Genomic DNA, 19,056 nt, shown 5'->3' with positions numbered 1-19,056 from the left:
AGCAACACCAAATAGCTGTGTAAGTTTTGTTCCTAACGTTCTGTCAGCAGTGTTAACTAGAAGTCTCCTAGTTAGGTAACTCACTTACAGTCTAACCATGTCGTTTTGTTTACTCCAAACTCAGGAATCACATCTGGATGTAAGCTTAATTCACTTGATGTAAAACTGAATTGTCCTCTTAAATTCTTAACTTCTGAGGATATAATGGTTTTTATTTTTATAACAACTGTTTAGTGACAGTTTGGGGTTTTTTGCATTTTCTTAGAAAACAGGTGGAAATTGTGGTGTTGAAAGTTTTCCACAGCAGGAGGTCAAGTTTTCGCATCGATACTTGGTTCCACGTATGGGCACCTGCAGAAGTCATCTGCGTGTACAGGCAGGGGAAGAATTTATTCTGTAACCCAAAGAAAGTGCTAAGTAAACATAACAGCAGGTACCACGCACATGCTGCGTGATATCATCATTCATTGTTCAGCAAGCCCTTTAAGCAGTTTACTGCCGTCCATTTTACAGCTGAGGAGGTAGACCCAAGGCTGAGATGGTAGGCCCAGCTGTGATCAGTGTTGTTCAAGTTCCCAGTCTGTATTCTGACCTCCCGCCACTGTGCTGCCTCTGAAGCATGAGGGGACAGAGACTGACACCTCCTCATCCTTTGGGTCAGCTTCCCCACAAAACCTGGTGAATGCTGAAGAAGTTGGTCCTAGGCAAGAAGACTGTCTCCATGTCATTCTTAGAGGTGCTGCTCATTGAGGTCTATATTCTGTACTGCTACAGATAGTGTAAGGCGTTAAACAGACCTGACACTCACACAGTAAGCGCCACAGATACTGGGTGTTAACAGATATAAACAGAACTTTAAAAAAAAAAAAAAAAAAAAAAGCACCTAGGGGCTGGCAGAGTGGCTCCAGTGGTAGAGCACCTGCCTAGCAAGCATGAGGCCCTGAGTTCAAACCCCAGTACCACAAGAAAACGCCAAAAATCCATTCTCTTTCATGTAACCACCACGTACCAGGCCACAAGGCAATATCAAATAACGCGTTCATTCGTTTCATTCAGAAATCTTTATCTGGCAAGTCTAAGTTTTGGAAATTTCCTGGGAATTAAGGTTATAATTAAGAGAACAAAGAGCAGGCCTGTCCTCGTACAGCTCGCTTTCTCATGGAGGAAGTGACTGAGTGACAATAGTTACGCTAGAGTGTGCGTGCATTGGCTGTGTTCCTTGGTATGAGAATACCTTAAAAGTTGATGAGTCATCAGCCACAAAATTCTATCCAAGCCGAAAATGTGGGTCTCACGTGAAAATAACTCATTTAACTGAGTCACTGGAAATAAGTTTAGGTAGGATGTGACTCCTGGTTACTAATCCCTAACAGGTGCTTGAACAGATGGACTGAAGAAGAAAACAAATCAAGATGTGGGGGCGTGGTTCAAGTGCCAGAGCACCTGCCTAGCAAGTGCAAGGCCCTGAGTTCACTCCCAGCACCACAAAAAAAAATCAAAATAGAAATCCTGAGCAGCTTACTGATTAACAGGCCAAGGTGGTGGGACCAAAGTATGCTTAAAGGAAAAGTCATTGAAAATCCAGAGTAAAATCAACAGAGTAAAGCAGATTAAAAAATACATTAATTCCCATAAAAGAAAGCAAGCATTTCTAAAAACCCAGTAATTTTCAAAGAGCAAACAATATTTCACGAGATCCGCTCGCTCATCAGAATCATTTTATGAATCCAGGGATATGGCTTGTCTAAATGACCTTTGTTTGAAGGACCAAACTAATATTATCATTTTAGGTTCTCTTAAAACTGAAATTAAAGGGCCAGGCTACCCGGGAGGCATAGGTAGGGGGATCTTGGTCTGATGCCACCTAAGGGCAGAAAGCCAGAAACTGTATCCAAGGAAGGACAAAAGCAAAAAAGGACTGGGGTGTGACTGAGGTGGCAGAGTGCCTGAGGCCCTGAGTTCACTTGTCAGTACTGCAAAAAGAGATTTTTTTTTTTAATGTCTACTAAGGACAGCTGATCAGAATGCGGTTCCCTGCTCCTCTGTCAGCTGGTGGCTGAGGAGGACCTAGCAGAGGATGCCCTGACAGGTCAGTGGCGGGTCTAGGTCTCTCCTGCAGTGGTGCACACAAAGCCCTGCTGTTAGTCAGCCTGCTCTGTAGTCAGTCACAGGATTATTCTTCTGAGGTTTAAAATGCTTCTGTGCTAGCTGTGACGGACACGCTTATAGTCCCAGTGCTCAGGAGCAAGAGGTGGGAGGATCAAGTGTTACAGGTTAACTTGGGCCTACAGAGTGAAGCCCTGACTCAAACAAACAAAAAACATTTGATAGGTAGGTAAATTGCTTTAGTTTCTTGAAATTATTTCCACAAAGTGAATATAAAAGCAAGTTTGTTTCTACTCTTGAACTATGCTTTAGCTATAAAACATTGCTTATCCACCAGAAGGAAAGTTGGTGACTGATCAAAGTATGGAAATGAAGCCTGGCTCGGTGGCATGTCTGTAATCCTAGCTAGTAGGGAGGTGGAGACAGGAGGATCTTAGTCTGAGGCCAGCCCAGACAAAAACAGGTTACCCTATTTTGAAAACAAGCTAAAATCAAAAGGGCTGGGTGCATGGCTCCAGTGCTGAGCGCTTAATCCCCTGCTCAGCTCCCAGGACCACAATGTACTGGTGAAGGTTCTTTGTCGGTATGCGCTTTAAATCTCCAGAACACCCAGCTTTAAAATAATGAAGTTAAAATGCAGAGCCATCATTTTTATATTTATAAAATTTCAATTTTTTTGAATATTGAAACATTTGTTTTTCTCCTAAGGAAGAAGCATCTGAGTGAAGAACATGGAAGCATTTTGAAACTGTAGCTTCTAACTGTTTCCTTATAACTCCCAGTCAGCACAAGGTGGTTGTAGTTTGGTTACAACCCTAAATTCTTCCACTGTGAGACACTTGTGATGCTTTTATACTTCAATAAAGTATAACTAAATTAGTGCACTTCAATCGGGCGCCAGTGGTTCACGCCTGTAATCCCAGCTACTCAGGAGGCAGAGATCAAGAGGTTGGCGGTTTGAAGCCAGCTTGGGCAAATAGTTCACTGGACCCTATCTCAACAAACCTTTCACAAAAAAGGGCTGGTGGAGTGGCTCAAAGGGTAGGCCCTGAGTTCAAGCCCCAGTACCACCAAAAAAAAAAAATTTAGTGCACTTGAAAGTCAGAATTCTTTAGGGTTAACGTATGAGAGTCAACAAGTAGAGTATGACTAAAACTGAGTAATTCTTCCAAATGTATGAATTGCAAAAGCAATCAAATCAAGGATCTCGAATTAAAATCCTTTCAAGCGGAATACTTTGACTTAATTGGGTATATATTATAAAAAAAAAAAAAAAATCTTCCAAAGAAGAACAAAACGTCAATCTGACCTTCCCTCCTGACCATTGACTAGAAACTGGATTCCAGACTTCCACACTGGATCTTTCTGTTGTGCAGAATGATCAGTTTGGATATTTAACTGGATTTGTAATAGGTCAGAATTCTTTTCAGTACTGAGGTTTAAACTCAGAGTTTTGCACTTGCTAGTGGTCTACTAGCTTGTGATCTACTGCTTGGGCTACATCTCTGGTTATTTTTGGAATATGGTTTTGCTTTTTGTCCCCAGGGTGGCCTGGACTGCTGTCCTCTTGTTTTATATTTCCAAAAGTAGTTGAGATGACAAGCATGCACCATCACACTATAGGTTGAGATGGGGTTGCATGAACTTTTTGCCTGGGCTGCCTCAGATCACAATCTCAGCCAGCTTCTCACGTCGCTCGGGATGACAGGCACACCCAGCAGTTGGTTGAACTTTTTGCGTGGGCTGGCCTTAAATCATGATCCTTCTGATCTCAGCCTCCCAAGTATCTGGGATTCACAGGCATAAGTCTCCATAAATCGAGTTTTGAAAAAGGACTGAAAATAGACATAACTGTTGTGAAGAAGTTACTTTATAGTATTAAGCCAAAACTATGGAGGTGGGATTTGAAAGAAAACAAACACCTATAAATTCTCCCATTAAATTCAAACAGAACTAACTTAACATACCATACTTCTAAGCCTTCACGTGGAATTACAATTTTTTGGTTACTGTTTTTGTCTTTGTTTAATTGGTTTTTTGGGGGATTTTGGCTTTTTTATTTTTTTGGCGGTACTAGGGTTTGCACTAGGGCGTTACACTTGCTGGGCAGTTGCTCTGCCACTGAGTCAACCCACCCACTCTTTTTTTCTGAGTGTTGGCTATTTTTGAGATAGGATCTTGCTTTTTGCGGGGGCTGGCCTTGAACTGCGATCTTCCTGATATCTTTCCTAAGTAGGTAGGATTATAGGCATGAGCCGCTGGTACCCAGCTCACTTGTTTCCTGATGCAGGGTTTCCCTGTGTAGCCTGGGAAGCCCTTAAACTCTTGACTCCCAGGTGCTGGGGCGACAGGCATGTGCCACTGATTCCCCCCCCACCCCCGGGGTGGAATTGGGGTCTTCACGAGCGCTGGTGTTTCTCCTTTTGGCTTTTGATGTCATCCCGACTGAGTTTCATGACGTTCCTTACAACCTGGAGACCGCCAAGTTTGAACCAAGGGTTTTCTAGAACAGTCCCACGGCTGACGTCTTGTTAAGTCTGCTTGTCATCCTGCGGCCGGATGCATTATTGCTCCAATGCTGATTTGGATTTGGAAACTAAGTTCCCTGAAAACACTTGGTTCTAAATGGGTTTTCTAATGAGGCAAAGGCTGGAAAACCAGGACACTTATAGCATAGAGGCTTTGCTGTGCATGCTTAGGAAGCACGTTGTCGGTTATGCCCAACTCGAGTTACTCGGAAATGATCCAGGAAGGGGAAGGAAAATTAGTGTCAGAATCCCGGGTTCTGAGGCTGTTTACCTTCAGTCCAGCAGCTTCAAAGCAAATGACCTTTTTCCAACATTTGAACCACTTCACCCATTTTTGCCTGGAAACCATTGTCTTAGTTCTTTTTCCATCTTTCTCTCTAGATAATAGAAGATGTCCTGGGAGAAGGGTCAGCCTCTGCTAGTCGGTTCAGCAGGTGGTTCTCTAACCCGAGCCAGTCAGGAAGCCGGTCAAGCAGCCTCGGGTCCACGCCACATGAGGAACTGGAGCGACTGGCAGGTAAGATGCCTTCAGATTCCGGCCCTGGGTGTGATTGAGCTTTCAAGTGTGCATTAGTGCCTGAGGGTGTTTGAATTTGTGTCCTCGTGGTACTGGTGAAGATAAGTTTCTGTGCATTACTGGGACCAATTATGACTATGTCAATTTGCAACCTCAGGTCTGGAGCAAGCCATTCTCTCTCCCGGACAGAACTCGGGGAATTATTTTGCTCCTATACCATTGGAAGACCATGCTGAAAATAAAGTGGACATTTTAGAAATGCTACAGAAAGCCAAAGTGGATTTAAAACCTCTTCTTTCCAGCCTGTCTGCAAACAAAGAAAAGCTTAAAGAGAGCTGTAAGTGTTTATTAATTCTGCTTTCAGAATCTGAAGTAGTTGGAATAGTTAGTCTTAAGGCAATTGGTTCTTTCTTACTATTTCATCTGGTCAGTTATATGGTAGATTTTGTTTCATGTTCTTCAAAAAGACTCATTTTATCAAATAGCTTCCTTTTGAGAAACTAACATGGATCATGCCCATGATGACAGCATCTCTGTCATGTCCTTGTTACCTGCAGCCTGACTGCAACAACCCCACAAGTGTTCTATTTGTCCCAGGTTTTAACTTGCCAGCAGCTTGCAACCTTGCCCCCAATCTGCCATGTTCCGAGAGTTAACAGCCTACTCCTATTAAGCAACTGTGATTTTAAGTGTTTTCAGTTTTGTCTGTTTTCAGTGTCAGCCCTTTCTGACAGCCTCACTTCAATTATGAAATAAATTATCTTTTACCTTAACCATGACAACAAAAGAGAATTGCTGCCACAATTCCTGCGCTTGGCTTAACCAGCAGTTTTCAACTCTGCAGCACACTCAGGGGTGGTGCTTTCCGTGGAGGAGGTGGAAGCAGGGCTCAAAGGCTTGAAGGTGGACCAGCAAGTGAAGACTGCTACTCCCTTCATGGCAGAGCATTTGGAGGAGCCCCTAAGCGCTGTCAGCAGCACTCGGCTCAGGAAGGATGGAGACATGACTGCCTTCAACAAGCTCGTGAGCACCATGCAAGCCAGCGGGACGCTGCCTGCCCAGCCAAAAGCCACCGTAAGTGTCAGTGTGTGGCACGGCTCGCCCGCTCCTCTCCTCCTCCTCTCTTCTGCAAATCCTTCAGCACTTGTTTGGCCCTTTATGCTTCAGTGTGTTTCGTAATTAGTGATATGCTATTAAGTAACTGCTTTCTAAAAAGGAAAAGGTATAAAACTGGGCTGGGAGTGGAGGCCATTTCCAGTGTTGTCCTGAATGCGTGAGGCCCTGGGTCCATCCCCACCACTATGCAAAAAAACAAAAAAAACAAAGAAGATAAAGCCATCTTTTGATGAGCTCCAGAGAAAATTTTCTGGTTCTCCAGCTACTAAAGTTCATATAACTTAATACAGTTTTATAGTAAAATCTTTCTTTCATACTCTAACTACGTCCAGCTTCCTAGGATTATTGATGAGGCAGTTGGCTGCCACACAATTATTAAAGTGTCAAAGGTGGATTTTTTTCCAGACTGTTGCATTCTGTTAATGTGCTGATGAAAAAGCTGTAGGTTGTTTTTGTGTTTTTTTTTAAACTTGAAAGCATACAGTTAGGTTACAAGGTGACTGCATGTACTGGTTTTTGTCATAACTGTTTAGAGAGTAGTTTGGCCCTTGATGATACAAAGTAATGGGGAAGCAGGATAGATACATACAATGAAAGCAGACCTATTCTACTTGCTAAATTACTTATAAAGTTGCTAAGAAAATTTATCAGATTGATGGCTGGCAAGTGGTAGAGCACCTGCCTAGCAAGCTTGAGCCCAAGTTCAAATCCCAGTGCCACAAAAAAAAAAAAAAAAATTTACCAAACTGAGTTGTGCCTCTTTTTTCTTCCTTGTCTGGGAACTACAAGTAGCTAAGGTATGAAGAGCAGTCAATTTGAGTAACTGTGCCTTACCAAAATTAGCCTTTAATGGACCAGCAATTATTAGAGAGACTTCACCTTGCTCAGCTACACAGAGGTACCGTTATTCTGAATGTCCTTAGTGCCAGGACTCATCTGCCTCTGAAAAGTAAAATTATTGGAGTTTTTGGCTTTATTTTGTTTGTATCAGACTGCACCACACAAATTATAGGCGAATGTTCGTAGAAAGTATTTGAGTTCTTTTCTTTTTTTTTTTTTTTTTAATCTTTTACTCATATGTGCATACAGTGTTTATTTTCATATGAGGAATTACAAAATGCTTTCAGATGTCACCAGGTATGGTGGCACAAGCAGGAGGATCATATGTAGGGGTTCAAGACTATCCTGAAAGACTAGACTACTTTCCTACTAAGTCCAAAGTCCTGAATTCAAATTCGAGTACCACCAAAAAAAGAAAAAAAAAAGCAGAGCTACACAGAGACTCTCATCTCAAATAAACTAAGAGCTGCAAATGTATCTCAGTGGTAGAGCACTTTCCTACTCTGAGCAAGGCCCTGGGTTCAGTCTCCTGCACTGCAAACAAAGGAAACTCCTCCTTTCTTGTTGCATTTGGGTCTTGGTGACTGGGTGTTAACTGTGGTGGTGTCAGTCAAATCATGTAATTGGATTTTTTTTCTTTTAGTGTGAGTGTCAAGAATGGAGGCAAGGCAGTTTCAAGCCCAGGATATTGATGCAGCTGACCCTGAGTTTGATATTAGGGTTTCAGTGCTCTGAAGTTTCACTGAAGGAATGAGCACCTGCTAACAGGAAGCTTGTCACAATTTAAGTGCCAACCAAAGGCTAACACAAACTCAAGCCAGGAAAGAAAGGAACTAAGTACACCAGGCATTCCCCATGTTGCTTCATCTGCCCTGCTTCTAAAATCAGTGTCTATAATTATGGCTGCCGTGTGTTACATTTACTGTTTTCCATCTGCCTCTAATCATTTAGGTTCAGTTACACTGTTCATCCCACAATAACATGTGGTGGTTCCATCTAAACTATCTTAAATGGAATTTAGACTGTAGCCTTGAAACACAGTAAGCCATGTAGTATGAAGCTGTCTGTTTGTTTTAGTTAGATGTAATTAAAGGGCTCTATCTGAAGAGACTGCTTGTTAAAATCTCCTGCATTTAGTGCCGGTTCCAAAAGCAACACTAGAACAGTTGGGTATCTTTGGGCAGCCAAGGGCTCTGCTGTGGACTTTGACAGCTCTGTCTAGCAGAAAGGAAATTATACTAGGAAAAGCACTGCAGAGTGAGAGAGATGGATACAGGGAGGGATTGCAAAGGCAGATTACAAAACAACTGCTGCTACATTGAGAGCAAAGGGGAACACTCGAACGTTGCCCTGCATGTGAGACTTATTCTGAAAAGCTTATTTAAAAGTAATGAAGCTTCAATTTCCTGAAATATGACAACTCTGGAATATAACAATTCTGGGAAATTTTCTTGTTTACTGGGGGGAGTGGGGCAGTGTTGCTGGGGATCAGACTCAGAGACTAGTAAATGCTAGGTAAGTGCTCCGAGCCTTTGGTGGTTTCCTTGGGGTTTTTGAGACAGAATCCTGCTATGTAGCTCAGGCTGGAGCTCAAACAACAAATCCTCCTGACTCAGTCTCCCAAGTGCTGGGATTACAGTTATGCACCACCGTACCTGCCCTTTTTGTGTGTGTGTCGGGGAGGGGCTGGTGCTGGGATTTCAACTCGGGGCTTCATACTTACAAAGCAGGCATTCTACCACTTGAGCCACAATTCCAGGCCATTTTGGAGATAGGTCTCAAGAACTATTTGCCTGGGCTGGCCTTGAACTGCAGTTTTCCTGATCTCTGCCTCCTAAGTAGCTAGGATTACCAGTGTGAGCCACTGGTGCAAGTTTTTATTAGATTTTTAATACCATCTTTGGTCAGAAATCTTTGTTAAAATGTGCAGCAAGGGTTGTTTTAAAATTAAAATCTTTAAGTTCTCAAAACTTGTTACTATGGCTTTTTACCAAGTAAGTGCTCCTCAATTTCACCGTGTTCTTAGTCCCTTCTTTTGGTCACAGTGTTAGAAACAGTGCCGAAAGGACTAGAGTTAGCACTGTGAGGATCTCAAAGCAGAGTAAAGAGTTTTCCATGCCTGTGTTTTGGGGCCTGTGTGATGAGAGAGGAACAGTTGGCCTGAGTTAGTTTTCTGTAACTTGGATATCATTCCTTTGATATGGAATGAAATGGGCAGGCCTGACATTTTCTTGTGGTACTCAATCTGTAAATTATGTTAACAGAGTTAAAACCACTTGGACTTTTTTTTTTCTTTCTTTTTTAGCGAAACCTTGAAAGCCATTTGATATCACCTGCTGAGATTCCAGGCCAACCCGTCTCTAAGAACATCCTGCAGGTACGTCACAGTCTTCCTCCAGTGCATGTGGTGTGTTTGGGCCTTCGAGAATGAGCCATGTTGCCTGTCAGTGAAGGATGCACTGCTGCTATCTGACATAGTTCAGTAGTGCTGTCAATCTCAAGAGAGGTGGTGGAGCCAGGCCTGTAGCCCTAGGTCTGAGGAGTTAGAGATCAGAAGGATTGTGGCTCAAAGCCAGCCCAGGCAAACAGGTTGTGAGACCCTGTCCCCCACCCCAAAAAAGAAAAACCCTTCACAACAAAGGGCTGGTGGAGTGGCTCAAGGTGTAAGCCCTGAGTTCAAACCCGAGTATCGCCAAAAAAAAATAGGGTGGGTGAGAAAGTGGTAGGATGGTTTTAAGAGGTGACACAGTAGTAGTTTGCAGTCTCTGTGGGACTTAGCACCTAACCCGTTTTTACAGCACTGACTGCAGGCAAGTGGACATCCGGGAAAGTGTGTTGCGTGTGCACATACCAAGCCCTCAGTGAGGCATGAAATTAATCCACAATCCCAAGATTCCGACTAGAAGGAAAAACTAGTTTGTTGACAGCGATTTGGCTTTTCTGCCTGTAGGAACTTCTGGGTCAGCCAGCTCCGAGACCTGCTTCTTCCAATCTTCTGAGTGGCCTTATGGGGAGCTTGGAGCCTGCTGCATCTTTACTGGGCCAAAGAGCACCCTCTCCTCCCATCTCACAGGTGTTTCAAGCTCGAGCAGCCTCAGCGGACTACCTTCGCCCAAGAATACCATCACCAATTGGTAACTACTTTTTGCAGTGCCGGCTCTCGAACCATGATCATTCATACTAGACAGGTGCTGTCCTGAGTTACACCCCTAGTCCAGTAATGCTGTCACACGTAGCTGTCTGTCTCTCGAGACCCTGTTGGAGAATAATGGCTCTTTACCAAACAGTTGGAGTTGATAGGCAATCAGTTGTGCAGTCTTGTGGCCAATTCTTAATGTGACTGAAAGAAGCACCTCCAGAAAGCTGTTGTAACAGTGTCCTATGTCTCTGCCATCCTGGAACCACCGTAGACTGCTGGCTGCTCGCCTTTACCAGGCCTCCCTAGAGAGGCAGCTTTGGAAATCACCTGTTCACAGTCAGGGATAGAATAGAATTGTGCGCTGGATTCCGCTTTCACAGTAGATGACGTAGTGAACCTGGCCAAATTCCTGCCTAGGAAAGTTGTCTCCCAGAGAGGTCTTAGCTCTGAGAAGGACAAAGGTGACAGCTTAGGAGGGAAGATGGATACACCAACAAGAATTCTGAGGTCCACATGAGCACTGTGGGAGGACAGAGGAAGAGGGCTGGCTGTCAGCCAGGGAGGCAGTGCCTCCCACAGGAACAGGATTGTGGTGACAATGCTGCCTGCTACACAGTACTGTCTGTGCATGCACTGATCTGTAACTTTCCTGGCAGGTTTCACACCAGGACCCCAGCAGCTACTTGGAGACCCATTCCAAGGCACGCGCAAGCCCATGAGCCCCGTCACAGCCCAGGTCAGGCTGAGCTTCTTCTCAAAGCCCATCTGTTGCTCCCTTGTTCACCCTTGTTGCTTGTGTGATGGAGAATTACACTGCTACCATACGTGGAAGTGGTTTTGCAGCAGTGGAACAGTGCGGTTTGCTTCGCAGTGTACTGTAGTCCAGGTCAGTGAGGGCAGCAGACTTCAGTCAAGTATGCAGGATCTACTTTTTCTCAGCTGCTGCTTAAGATGTCCCCTTCTAGGAGGGACAAGGAGACCTTTGTAGAAAATGCATTCACTGCCCTAGCTCTCTCGCTGACCTCTCCTGCCACTTCTGTCCAGCAGATGAGCCAGCTAGAGTTACAGCAAGCAGCTTTGGAGGGGCTGGCCCTGCCACACGACCTCGAAGTACAGGCAGCAAGCTTCTACCAGCCTGGTTTTGGCAAGCCACAGGTGGACAGAACCAGAGATGGCTTCAGAAACAGGTAAATTCCTAGCCCTCCCTGCGTGGATGCGTGCTCATTTACTGAGGGCGGTACGCCATCCACGCGATCACCTATGGGAGCGCATGGTGGGAATTCCAGCCACTGTGGATGCCATTGGTGCAGGAAGCAACGCGATTGAATTCTGCAGCCTCCTGGCAAGCGTCAGGCCCCGAGTTCAAACCCCAGAACCACCAAAAAAAGTAAACTTCTACAGAGACTTCAGAATTTTATCCTATATGGTTTTATTCAGATTCTTAATGTAATTTTTTTTCAGATTGCTAATTAGTCATACAGAAGACATTCTACTTACTGATTTACCTTACAGTTTGTTATGAGTAAATAGATTTGAAAATCTGTTTCGCTTTTACAACTATAAGTAGCGCAGCTCCTTCTCTGCAGTCATGCTTTTAGGGTGATGGAAACTCATGTGGGATTGTCACACTGAGGATGAGTAATGACTGACCTCACAAGTGCTAGAATGAAATGAGCCATAAGTTTGGGAGAAATAGGGTTGCAGTATCATTACTGTTCATTATCAAATGAAATGAAATTTTCCTAAAGCACACGTAGCTGTGACACAACTGCTTGTTACTCAGTAGCCCTCCACGTGCCCCGTGCCCATTACACACCCTTCTTCCCTCAGAAGTGTCCGCTGTCCAGCCTTTCAATGTAATCACTACCTTAAGTTCTTGTTTCATGCACACGTGTGCTTCGCTGAACACTGCACTGCGGTCCTGCCGTGTGATACTTGTTAACTCAGAAGTACTTGTTCTGATACTCTTAGGGTTACTGTGTCGGTGCCTCAGCGTCTCCCTTCAGCTGGTGTAACTGTTAACTGTTGGAAGACACTGACCAGGAAGAGCCCGGCACGAGTGCATGCTGCCTATAGCACCTCAGCATGCGGAGCGGAGGGCCAGTCTGCTGCGCTCTTACACTCGCTCTGCAGCCCGGCCCTGCTGCCTGCTCCTCACTGAGGGCGGTTATCTTTGCGTCAGCCCTGCGAGGTAGATGGGGATAAATGACTGCTGTACAGACTCACAAGCTGTGAGTCACTCACAGCTGGCCAGCAGAGCCACCCCGCACACTGTACAGTTGTGTCCCCCAGCAAGCGTGCCTTCCCTAGCCGTTTTTTTTTCTTACCTGTCTCCCTCCCCTTCCCACCCTGCAGTACAAATGCGACCTCCATGAGGCCAGAGACTCTTGTTCACTGCTGTTACCCAGCACCTACACCAGTGTCCAGCACAGGGCAGGTGCTCAAATCTGTCTACACAAGGGATAAAGTGGCAGGTCGTGTGGACCCCCCTTGTCACTTAGGTCACCACTGTTCTCTGACTGGGAAGAAAGTGTGAGTTTAGGCTTCTGCTGTGACTCAGACAATCCCCAGAACCAGTGACTGTGCTTAGACTTTCACGTTTGGAACACAAGGTTTGACGTGGCTGAAACACAGTGAAGCTTTCGTTAGCCAGCAAGCTCAATAGTTCTTTCTCTTCTCAACCTGTTTATGTCTGTCAGTGCTGTTTCCTGGTTTTGTAGGTTAAGGGAGAATGAATTGGATGGTGGGCATTAGGAAAGAAGTCAGTTCCTATTTGGGAGGCCTGAGAGCGGTGGGGTGTGCGTGTGCAGCTGCACTTCATTGCAGCCAGTGTCTTATGGAGCAGCAGTTGCGTGCCAGACACTGCTCACCAATGTTGCTACCTCGCCACCTCAACTGGCATAGTCCACAGATAAACTCTGTTCCAACCCTAGATAAACTGCCTTCCCAAACGCCTGACCCACCGCTCATCTTTAACTTCTCACCAGTCACACCCAGTTCAATCCAGCTTCTGCCCCAAGAAGCTTCCTCAGTATCCTAGAGTTTCCCGTCGTTCCTTCTACCGCCCGTGTTCTCACTGTGCCTCCTTGGTATCTCTGGCTGGTCCCACGGTTTGCCCTCAGGTTATTGAGAGCGTTTGTCTTTCCTCAGGACTTGGTGCTTGTGCTTTTGTACACTAAATGCTTGGGAAATTGAGTCTCAAATTCCTTGACTATTACAATTTTAGGACTGGGAGTTCTCCCTGTGGGCTCCCACAGTGGCTTGGGGCTGTCACTGATACTCAGTTTGTTCACAGGCAGCAGCGAGTAACGAAGTCACCAGCACCCGTGCACCAAGGGAACTCTTCTTCCCCAGCCCCTGCCGCCTCTATCACAAGCATGGTCAGTGACCTTTAGAGACTACAAAAGACTTAATTTGGTTGTGCCTTGTACCTGCGTGTGCCCTGAGTGTCCGGGAATGCCTGCCACAGGAATGCTGGCCTCAGTCCTTCATACCTACTTGTTAGGTCTTCCCATGGTGAGGCAATCTTAACTTGGGGTTCTGGTGAAGCCCTCATTGGGAAACTCCAGTAGGTAGGTGAGCTTGGGCAGGGCACACGGTGGCATAGGGTGTCAAAATGAGCGAACGGCTGGTGTGGGGAGGTGGGAGGACCAGAGTGAGCGACAGGAGGTAAGCTGGACATAGGTCATATGGGGCGTCCACAAATTGTTGAGACCTCAGTGACAAGGGTCAGGTGTTTGCTCATTGGTGGTGATGAGTCTAGTTTTACAGCTGACTGGCATTACTTGTTTTAGTATTTCATTCATCACAGACATATATGATTTAGTCAAAACTGACACATAAGGGGGAAAACTACTGCGTGCTTCAGGGTTCCATGTGTGTCTGCACCAAACACCTTAAGATGATCTGGAAGGAGCTTTTCTACTCCCAAGTTACACTTTGTCTCTGCCATCGAGGATTTGGGGTTGATGAGAAAAAGCACGTGTATAATAAAATCATCGAAGTCGAAATAACAAATAGATGGAAACAAATGGTAAATCCTAGTGGCTGAGGAGACTGGAGATAATTTCTTTTCTGGTGGCCAAGTTAAGAAGAGAGACATTAGCGCGTAAAGTGATTGGGTTCTCAGGTTGTCTCTGAACCGTCCTTTCCCAGATGAAAGGTGCAGCTGTGCTCCGGGCATATTTCTGGCCACGCTCTTCCCTCTTCACAGCCTAGTCCCGGGCTGTGGGAGTGTGTGAAGCAAGTCCCCATGCCCCTAGGGATGAGGCTCTTGGGACATTGCCTTTCTGTTTCTTTGCCCCCAGCAGCTGTGGAGCAGGGTGTTGGAGGCCTCTGCTACCACATAGGTAACCCGGACGCTCGGCCTGGTGACAGGAGCCTGGTTTGCCATTGGAGGAGGCACTTAGAGCGTGCTGACGCTGACACTCTCTCTCTGCAGCTTTCTCCTTCCTTCACCCCTACCTCCGTAATCCGCAAGATGTACGAGAGCAAAGAGAAAAGCAAGGAAGAGCCAGCACCTGGAAAGGTGGCTTCTGGTGACAGTAAAGACGATACTCAGAAGGCCAGTGAAGGTATGGTAGGGTGTGCTGCTCAAGAAAGTGTGTGACAGCCCGGTGCTGACGGCTCTAACCCGACTTCCCTGCAGAGCCCTGGGCCAGCCCCTGGCTGCCTTTCCATGGTTCTGTTGATGGGAAGGGCTGGACTGGGTTATAATCGCTTAGTTGCTCAAAAGTCTGACCAACCCACGAGTGGTGTGAGTTCTGGTTCAGAACAGTGAGCTGCAGTTTAGGACTTCTGTTTCTGAGATAGGGCCTTGCATTTAATGCCTAGGCCAGCCTGGACCACAGTTTTGGTATTTACACCTCCCCCATAACTGCGAGGACAGGCGTGAGCAGTGCTTCACACCCATGCTTTTATTGGTTGAGATGGGTTCCACCTCAGTCTTCCTAATCTCCTCCTCCCAAGCAGCTAGGGTGACGAGGGTGAGCCACCACACCAGGCACGATTCTTACTCAGCCTTCAGAGTTGAAATAATTTGTGTGCAGCATATTAATGTCGCTCAACTAGTTAGTTTTGCCTCTGAGACAAAGTCTCACTGTATATCCCAGGATGGGCTTGAACTCAGAATCGTCCTGCCTCAGCTCCCAAGTGCTGGCATTACAGCTGTGAACCACCATACCTGACTTTCGTTCAACAGTTTTACTTCTGAAAGGTTCTCCGGCGTGCGGAGACTTACGGGGCTAATGAAATCGGTGTGTGCGTTGGGTATAAGAAGTCCACAGAAATCCTGCCGCAGTCTTTGTGAGTTACACACGTGTGTAAGACGCACGTGTGACGGGCACGACACACACCCTCGTAAGCTAGGGTCTGTGCAGGAGAGTTGGTCTTGGTCAGGTGCTTTGCCTGTGTTTAGGAAACAAATCCCGTTGGTCCTGCTGGGGCGGTGCAGTTGCTTGGGTCGGACTAGCTGCTGTTTAAGTTTTCTGCCATGGGTGCACAGAATTTGCACCTTGATTTCACTATCCTGTGGGAGGAACATAGGAACACGGACGTGGGCTTCCTCACGTGTGTTGCTTATGGACTCCAGAGCCTTTGATTTTTTTTTTTTTGGAGGGGAGGTTGTGTCAAGATTCGCTGTGGACTAGGCGTGCAGTTTAGTGGTAGAGCACTTGCTTAGCACACGGGGGCCTGGGTTCAATCTCCAGCACCGTGCAAACGCCCTCCCCTCCCCACCCAAAGTAAAAATCACTGTTCTGGGAAAGGGTGCAAAGACCATTAAAACAGGTCTAGGCGCTGGGCCCCAGTGGCTCACGCCTGTAATCCCAGCTACTCAGGAGGCAGAGAGGAATGGTCAAGATTCGAAGCCAGCCCAGGCAAATAGTTTGCAAGAGGCTGTCTTGAAAACCCTTCACAAAAATAGGGCTGGTGGAGTGGCTCAAGGTGAAGGCCCCGAGGTCAAGCCCCAAGAGCACAGGGGTCTAGTTCAAGCTCAGACCCTGCTAGTCACATGACCTCGGCTCACCGTTCATCTTCTGGCGAGGACCACTGGGAAACCAGATTATTGGGAGCTCGCAAATAACAGTATCCTCTGACTGGATCCTTACAGAGAACCTGCTGTCATCCAGCTCCATACCCAGTGCTGATCAAGCGTTGTCTCCTCCGACGAATCCCAAACTGGCGGCCCTACAGCGGTCTTCGTGTTCCACCCCACTGTCCCAGACCAACCGTTACACCAAAGAACAAGATTACCGACCTAAAGCAGCTGGGAGAAAAACGCCTACCTTGGCATCCCCGGTTCCAGGAACACCTTTTCTCCGCCCCACCCACCAAGTTCCCCTCGTCCCCCATGTCCCTATCGTTCGGCCTGCTCACCAGCTTCACCCAGGGTTGGTCCAGAGGATGCTGGCCCAGGGTGTACCTCCACAGCACCTTCCGAGCTTGCTCCAGGCCGGTGAGTGTCTGACCTCGCGTGAATGACATTGGTCAGTGGACCTGACGAGTGCTGTGCTGCACTGTGGGAGGTGTTCGTCCCTAGAGATTACTCGAGTTGGCCACCTACCCGGTGGGCAGTGAACCCAAGCCGATCCATGATCCATTCAAAGACTAGGGATCTAGTTTGAGCATTCTTTGTTCCGAATAAACTTCCAAGTCAGCGAAGGTATAGAAACCTGGAGTTTCCAAGTAACCCGAGTTAAGACTGCTACTCAGCACTCCTTCTCTCCAACAGGGGTGCTGCCTCCTGGGATGGACCTGGCTCATTTGCAAGGAATATCTGGGCCAATCCTGGGCCAGCCCTTTTATCCTTTACCTCCTGCTAGTCACCCTCTCCTGAACCCTCGTCCCGGGACACCTCTGCATCTGGCAATGATGCAGCAGCTCCAGCGCTCAGGTAGGCTCGGGAACGGGCGGGGTGAGCTTGAGATGGCTCGAGGAAGCTGGAAGCTTTTAGGACCAGTTTCCTGCAGGAGATGAGTTGACACACTTTCTCCCCACCTTGTCCTAGTAAGACTGCTGGGGGAGGTTGTAACTGGAAAAAAGTTGAAGTGACCTCTGTAGGACATCGGATTACTGTTCCTGCAGAGACAGAGAGCCAGGTGTGCCTTGGCTTTCTTTGGCCTTTGCCTCTAAGAAGACTAGGACTGTTTCCATCAGAAGTTCGGCACGGGGCCCGCCCTGTGGGCAGCTAACGTCAGCGCTTCTGTAATGTGGCTGCTTGCTGTGGGAAGTGCTCAGCCGTGCAGGGTGAACTCCCAGTAGGGATGGCTTTCTGATAGTGTAGCTTTTCAAGGTACTGTCCTCTAGTGTTAACTGGCATTTTGCAAGGGAGTTTTCTCAAGGAGCCCTAGAGGCTCACAAGGCCCCAAATTCAAAACCCAGTACCACCAAGAAAATCTTAAAAAGGAAAACCGTAGCATAGTCCTCTGAAAAGACATCTGCTTGGAGCTCATGGAGAGGGCTTGGGTGAGGCAGGGGCAGTAAAGAGCTGCGCCCCTCACGCTCTGAGTGATAACCTTCTTTTCTCTGCAGTTCTGCATCCTCCAGGCTCTGGTTCCCAGCCAGCCGCTGTCAGCGTGCAGACAACCCCTCAGAACGTGCCCAGCCGCTCGGGCCTGCCCCACGTGCACTCCCAGCTGGAGCACCGCCCCAGCCAAAGGAGCAGCTCCCCCGTGGGCCTCGCCAAATGGTTTGGCTCCGACGTCCTCCAGCAGCCCCTGCCCTCCATGCCCGCCAAGGTCATCAGTGTGGATGAGCTGGAATACCGCCAGTGAGCAGGGCAGGCAGGCAGGCTCACCTACACCTGGACCTGTGGTGGCATCCCGGCCAGGGCTCTGCCTCCTCGTCTCGGGTTGGTTTCCGGGCTTTTACTTTGGAACACGCTGGGCGAAGCTGTTTAGGGGACTCATGCCCCTGGCGTGGTCTGCGTCCCAGAAGGATCTTCACCAATCGAGCGGAGCCTGCGTGGTCTTTATTCAGGACGCACAGTGCTGTTGATCCTGGGGACGGCCTTTCTTTTTGTAAGATATGTGAATGAAGTGTTGGTGTCTTCACCAAGAGGTGGCACCGCAGGGTTTGAGGAAATAAAATGTACAGGCCTGTGTATAAACTTTTGTACATACGTAGATGGTAGCTTTTTTGAACTTCTACAGCTGTACATAAAGTAGCTCGTGTTAGATAAGCTGTGTCAGTCGTTTGGATTTTTTTCACTTGTACATTTGGGACTTTTGTTTGATTAAAGTTGCATATGCTAAGTGTGTGAATGAAGTGAATGGCGCTGTTGTTTATTTCCTCCCAGAATCCCTTGTGTCTGGAAGCTGAGTGCAGAGGCTCAGGAGGCCCTTGATTCGATTCAGGCGGAAGCAGTTTTGGCCTCTTTCCCTGAGCCTGGACGCCGCAGGGCTCAGGCCGATGAGTAGCCTTGTGGCTGGGTATTTACTAAGTGTTCAGTTTTCAAAATTCAACTAACCTAGTAAGTCAGCTTGTTTATTGGGAAATCATGTATGTGAGTTTCTCCAGAACTACATACGTTTGCTGGCCTTGTTTCTCCAGCTCAGCTTTCACTCGATCCATTAAAGTCTAATTTCTCCACGTACGAGTTCCCTCGATCGCTGGGGGGGGGGGGGGGGTGGCTCCAGTGGTGAAGCCCCAAGTTCCGATCCCAGTAACACACACACAAAAAGAAAAAAACCTTTGCTCAAGGCTCTGCCCGTGTTAAGTCTCCTCTGTGCTGCATCATCTCTCCGCTCACTGTCAGCTACAAACAGCATGGGAAGGCAGGAGCCCGCCAGGCTGTGAGCCGAAGCGATACT

General features: G+C 47.1%; 1 protein-coding gene across 6 annotated transcripts in view; it reads left to right on the top strand.

The window, feature by feature from the left end:
* Positions 1-18,511, top strand: part of Eif4enif1 (eukaryotic translation initiation factor 4E nuclear import factor 1) — a 46,516-nt gene extending 28,005 nt beyond the window's left edge. For 5 of the 6 annotated variants that reach the window (XM_074061415.1, XM_074061412.1, XM_074061411.1 and 2 more), the window contains exons 8-19: positions 5,016-5,151; positions 5,309-5,488; positions 5,996-6,225; positions 9,413-9,484; positions 10,058-10,241; positions 10,903-10,982; positions 11,291-11,433; positions 13,542-13,626; positions 14,688-14,820; positions 16,356-16,700; positions 16,977-17,138; positions 17,777-18,511. In XM_074061415.1, coding sequence (XP_073917516.1) covers positions 5,016-5,151; positions 5,309-5,488; positions 5,996-6,225; positions 9,413-9,484; positions 10,058-10,241; positions 10,903-10,982; positions 11,291-11,433; positions 13,542-13,626; positions 14,688-14,820; positions 16,356-16,700; positions 16,977-17,138; positions 17,777-18,018 — 1,992 coding nt within the window. In that variant the 3' untranslated portion in view covers positions 18,019-18,511. The remainder of the gene's footprint in view (positions 1-5,015; positions 5,152-5,308; positions 5,489-5,995; positions 6,226-9,412; positions 9,485-10,057; positions 10,242-10,902; positions 10,983-11,290; positions 11,434-13,541; positions 13,627-14,687; positions 14,821-16,355; positions 16,701-16,976; positions 17,139-17,776) is intronic. The other variant, XM_074061416.1, reaches the window with a different exon arrangement.
* Positions 18,512-19,056: the final 545 nt, after the last annotated feature.

Source organism: Castor canadensis, chromosome 18 (assembly GCF_047511655.1).
Source record: "Castor canadensis chromosome 18, mCasCan1.hap1v2, whole genome shotgun sequence".
Classification (NCBI taxonomy): Eukaryota; Metazoa; Chordata; class Mammalia; order Rodentia; family Castoridae; genus Castor; species Castor canadensis.
Note: the sequence above shows the minus strand (reverse complement) of the source record. Positions and strands in the feature narration are given on the sequence as shown.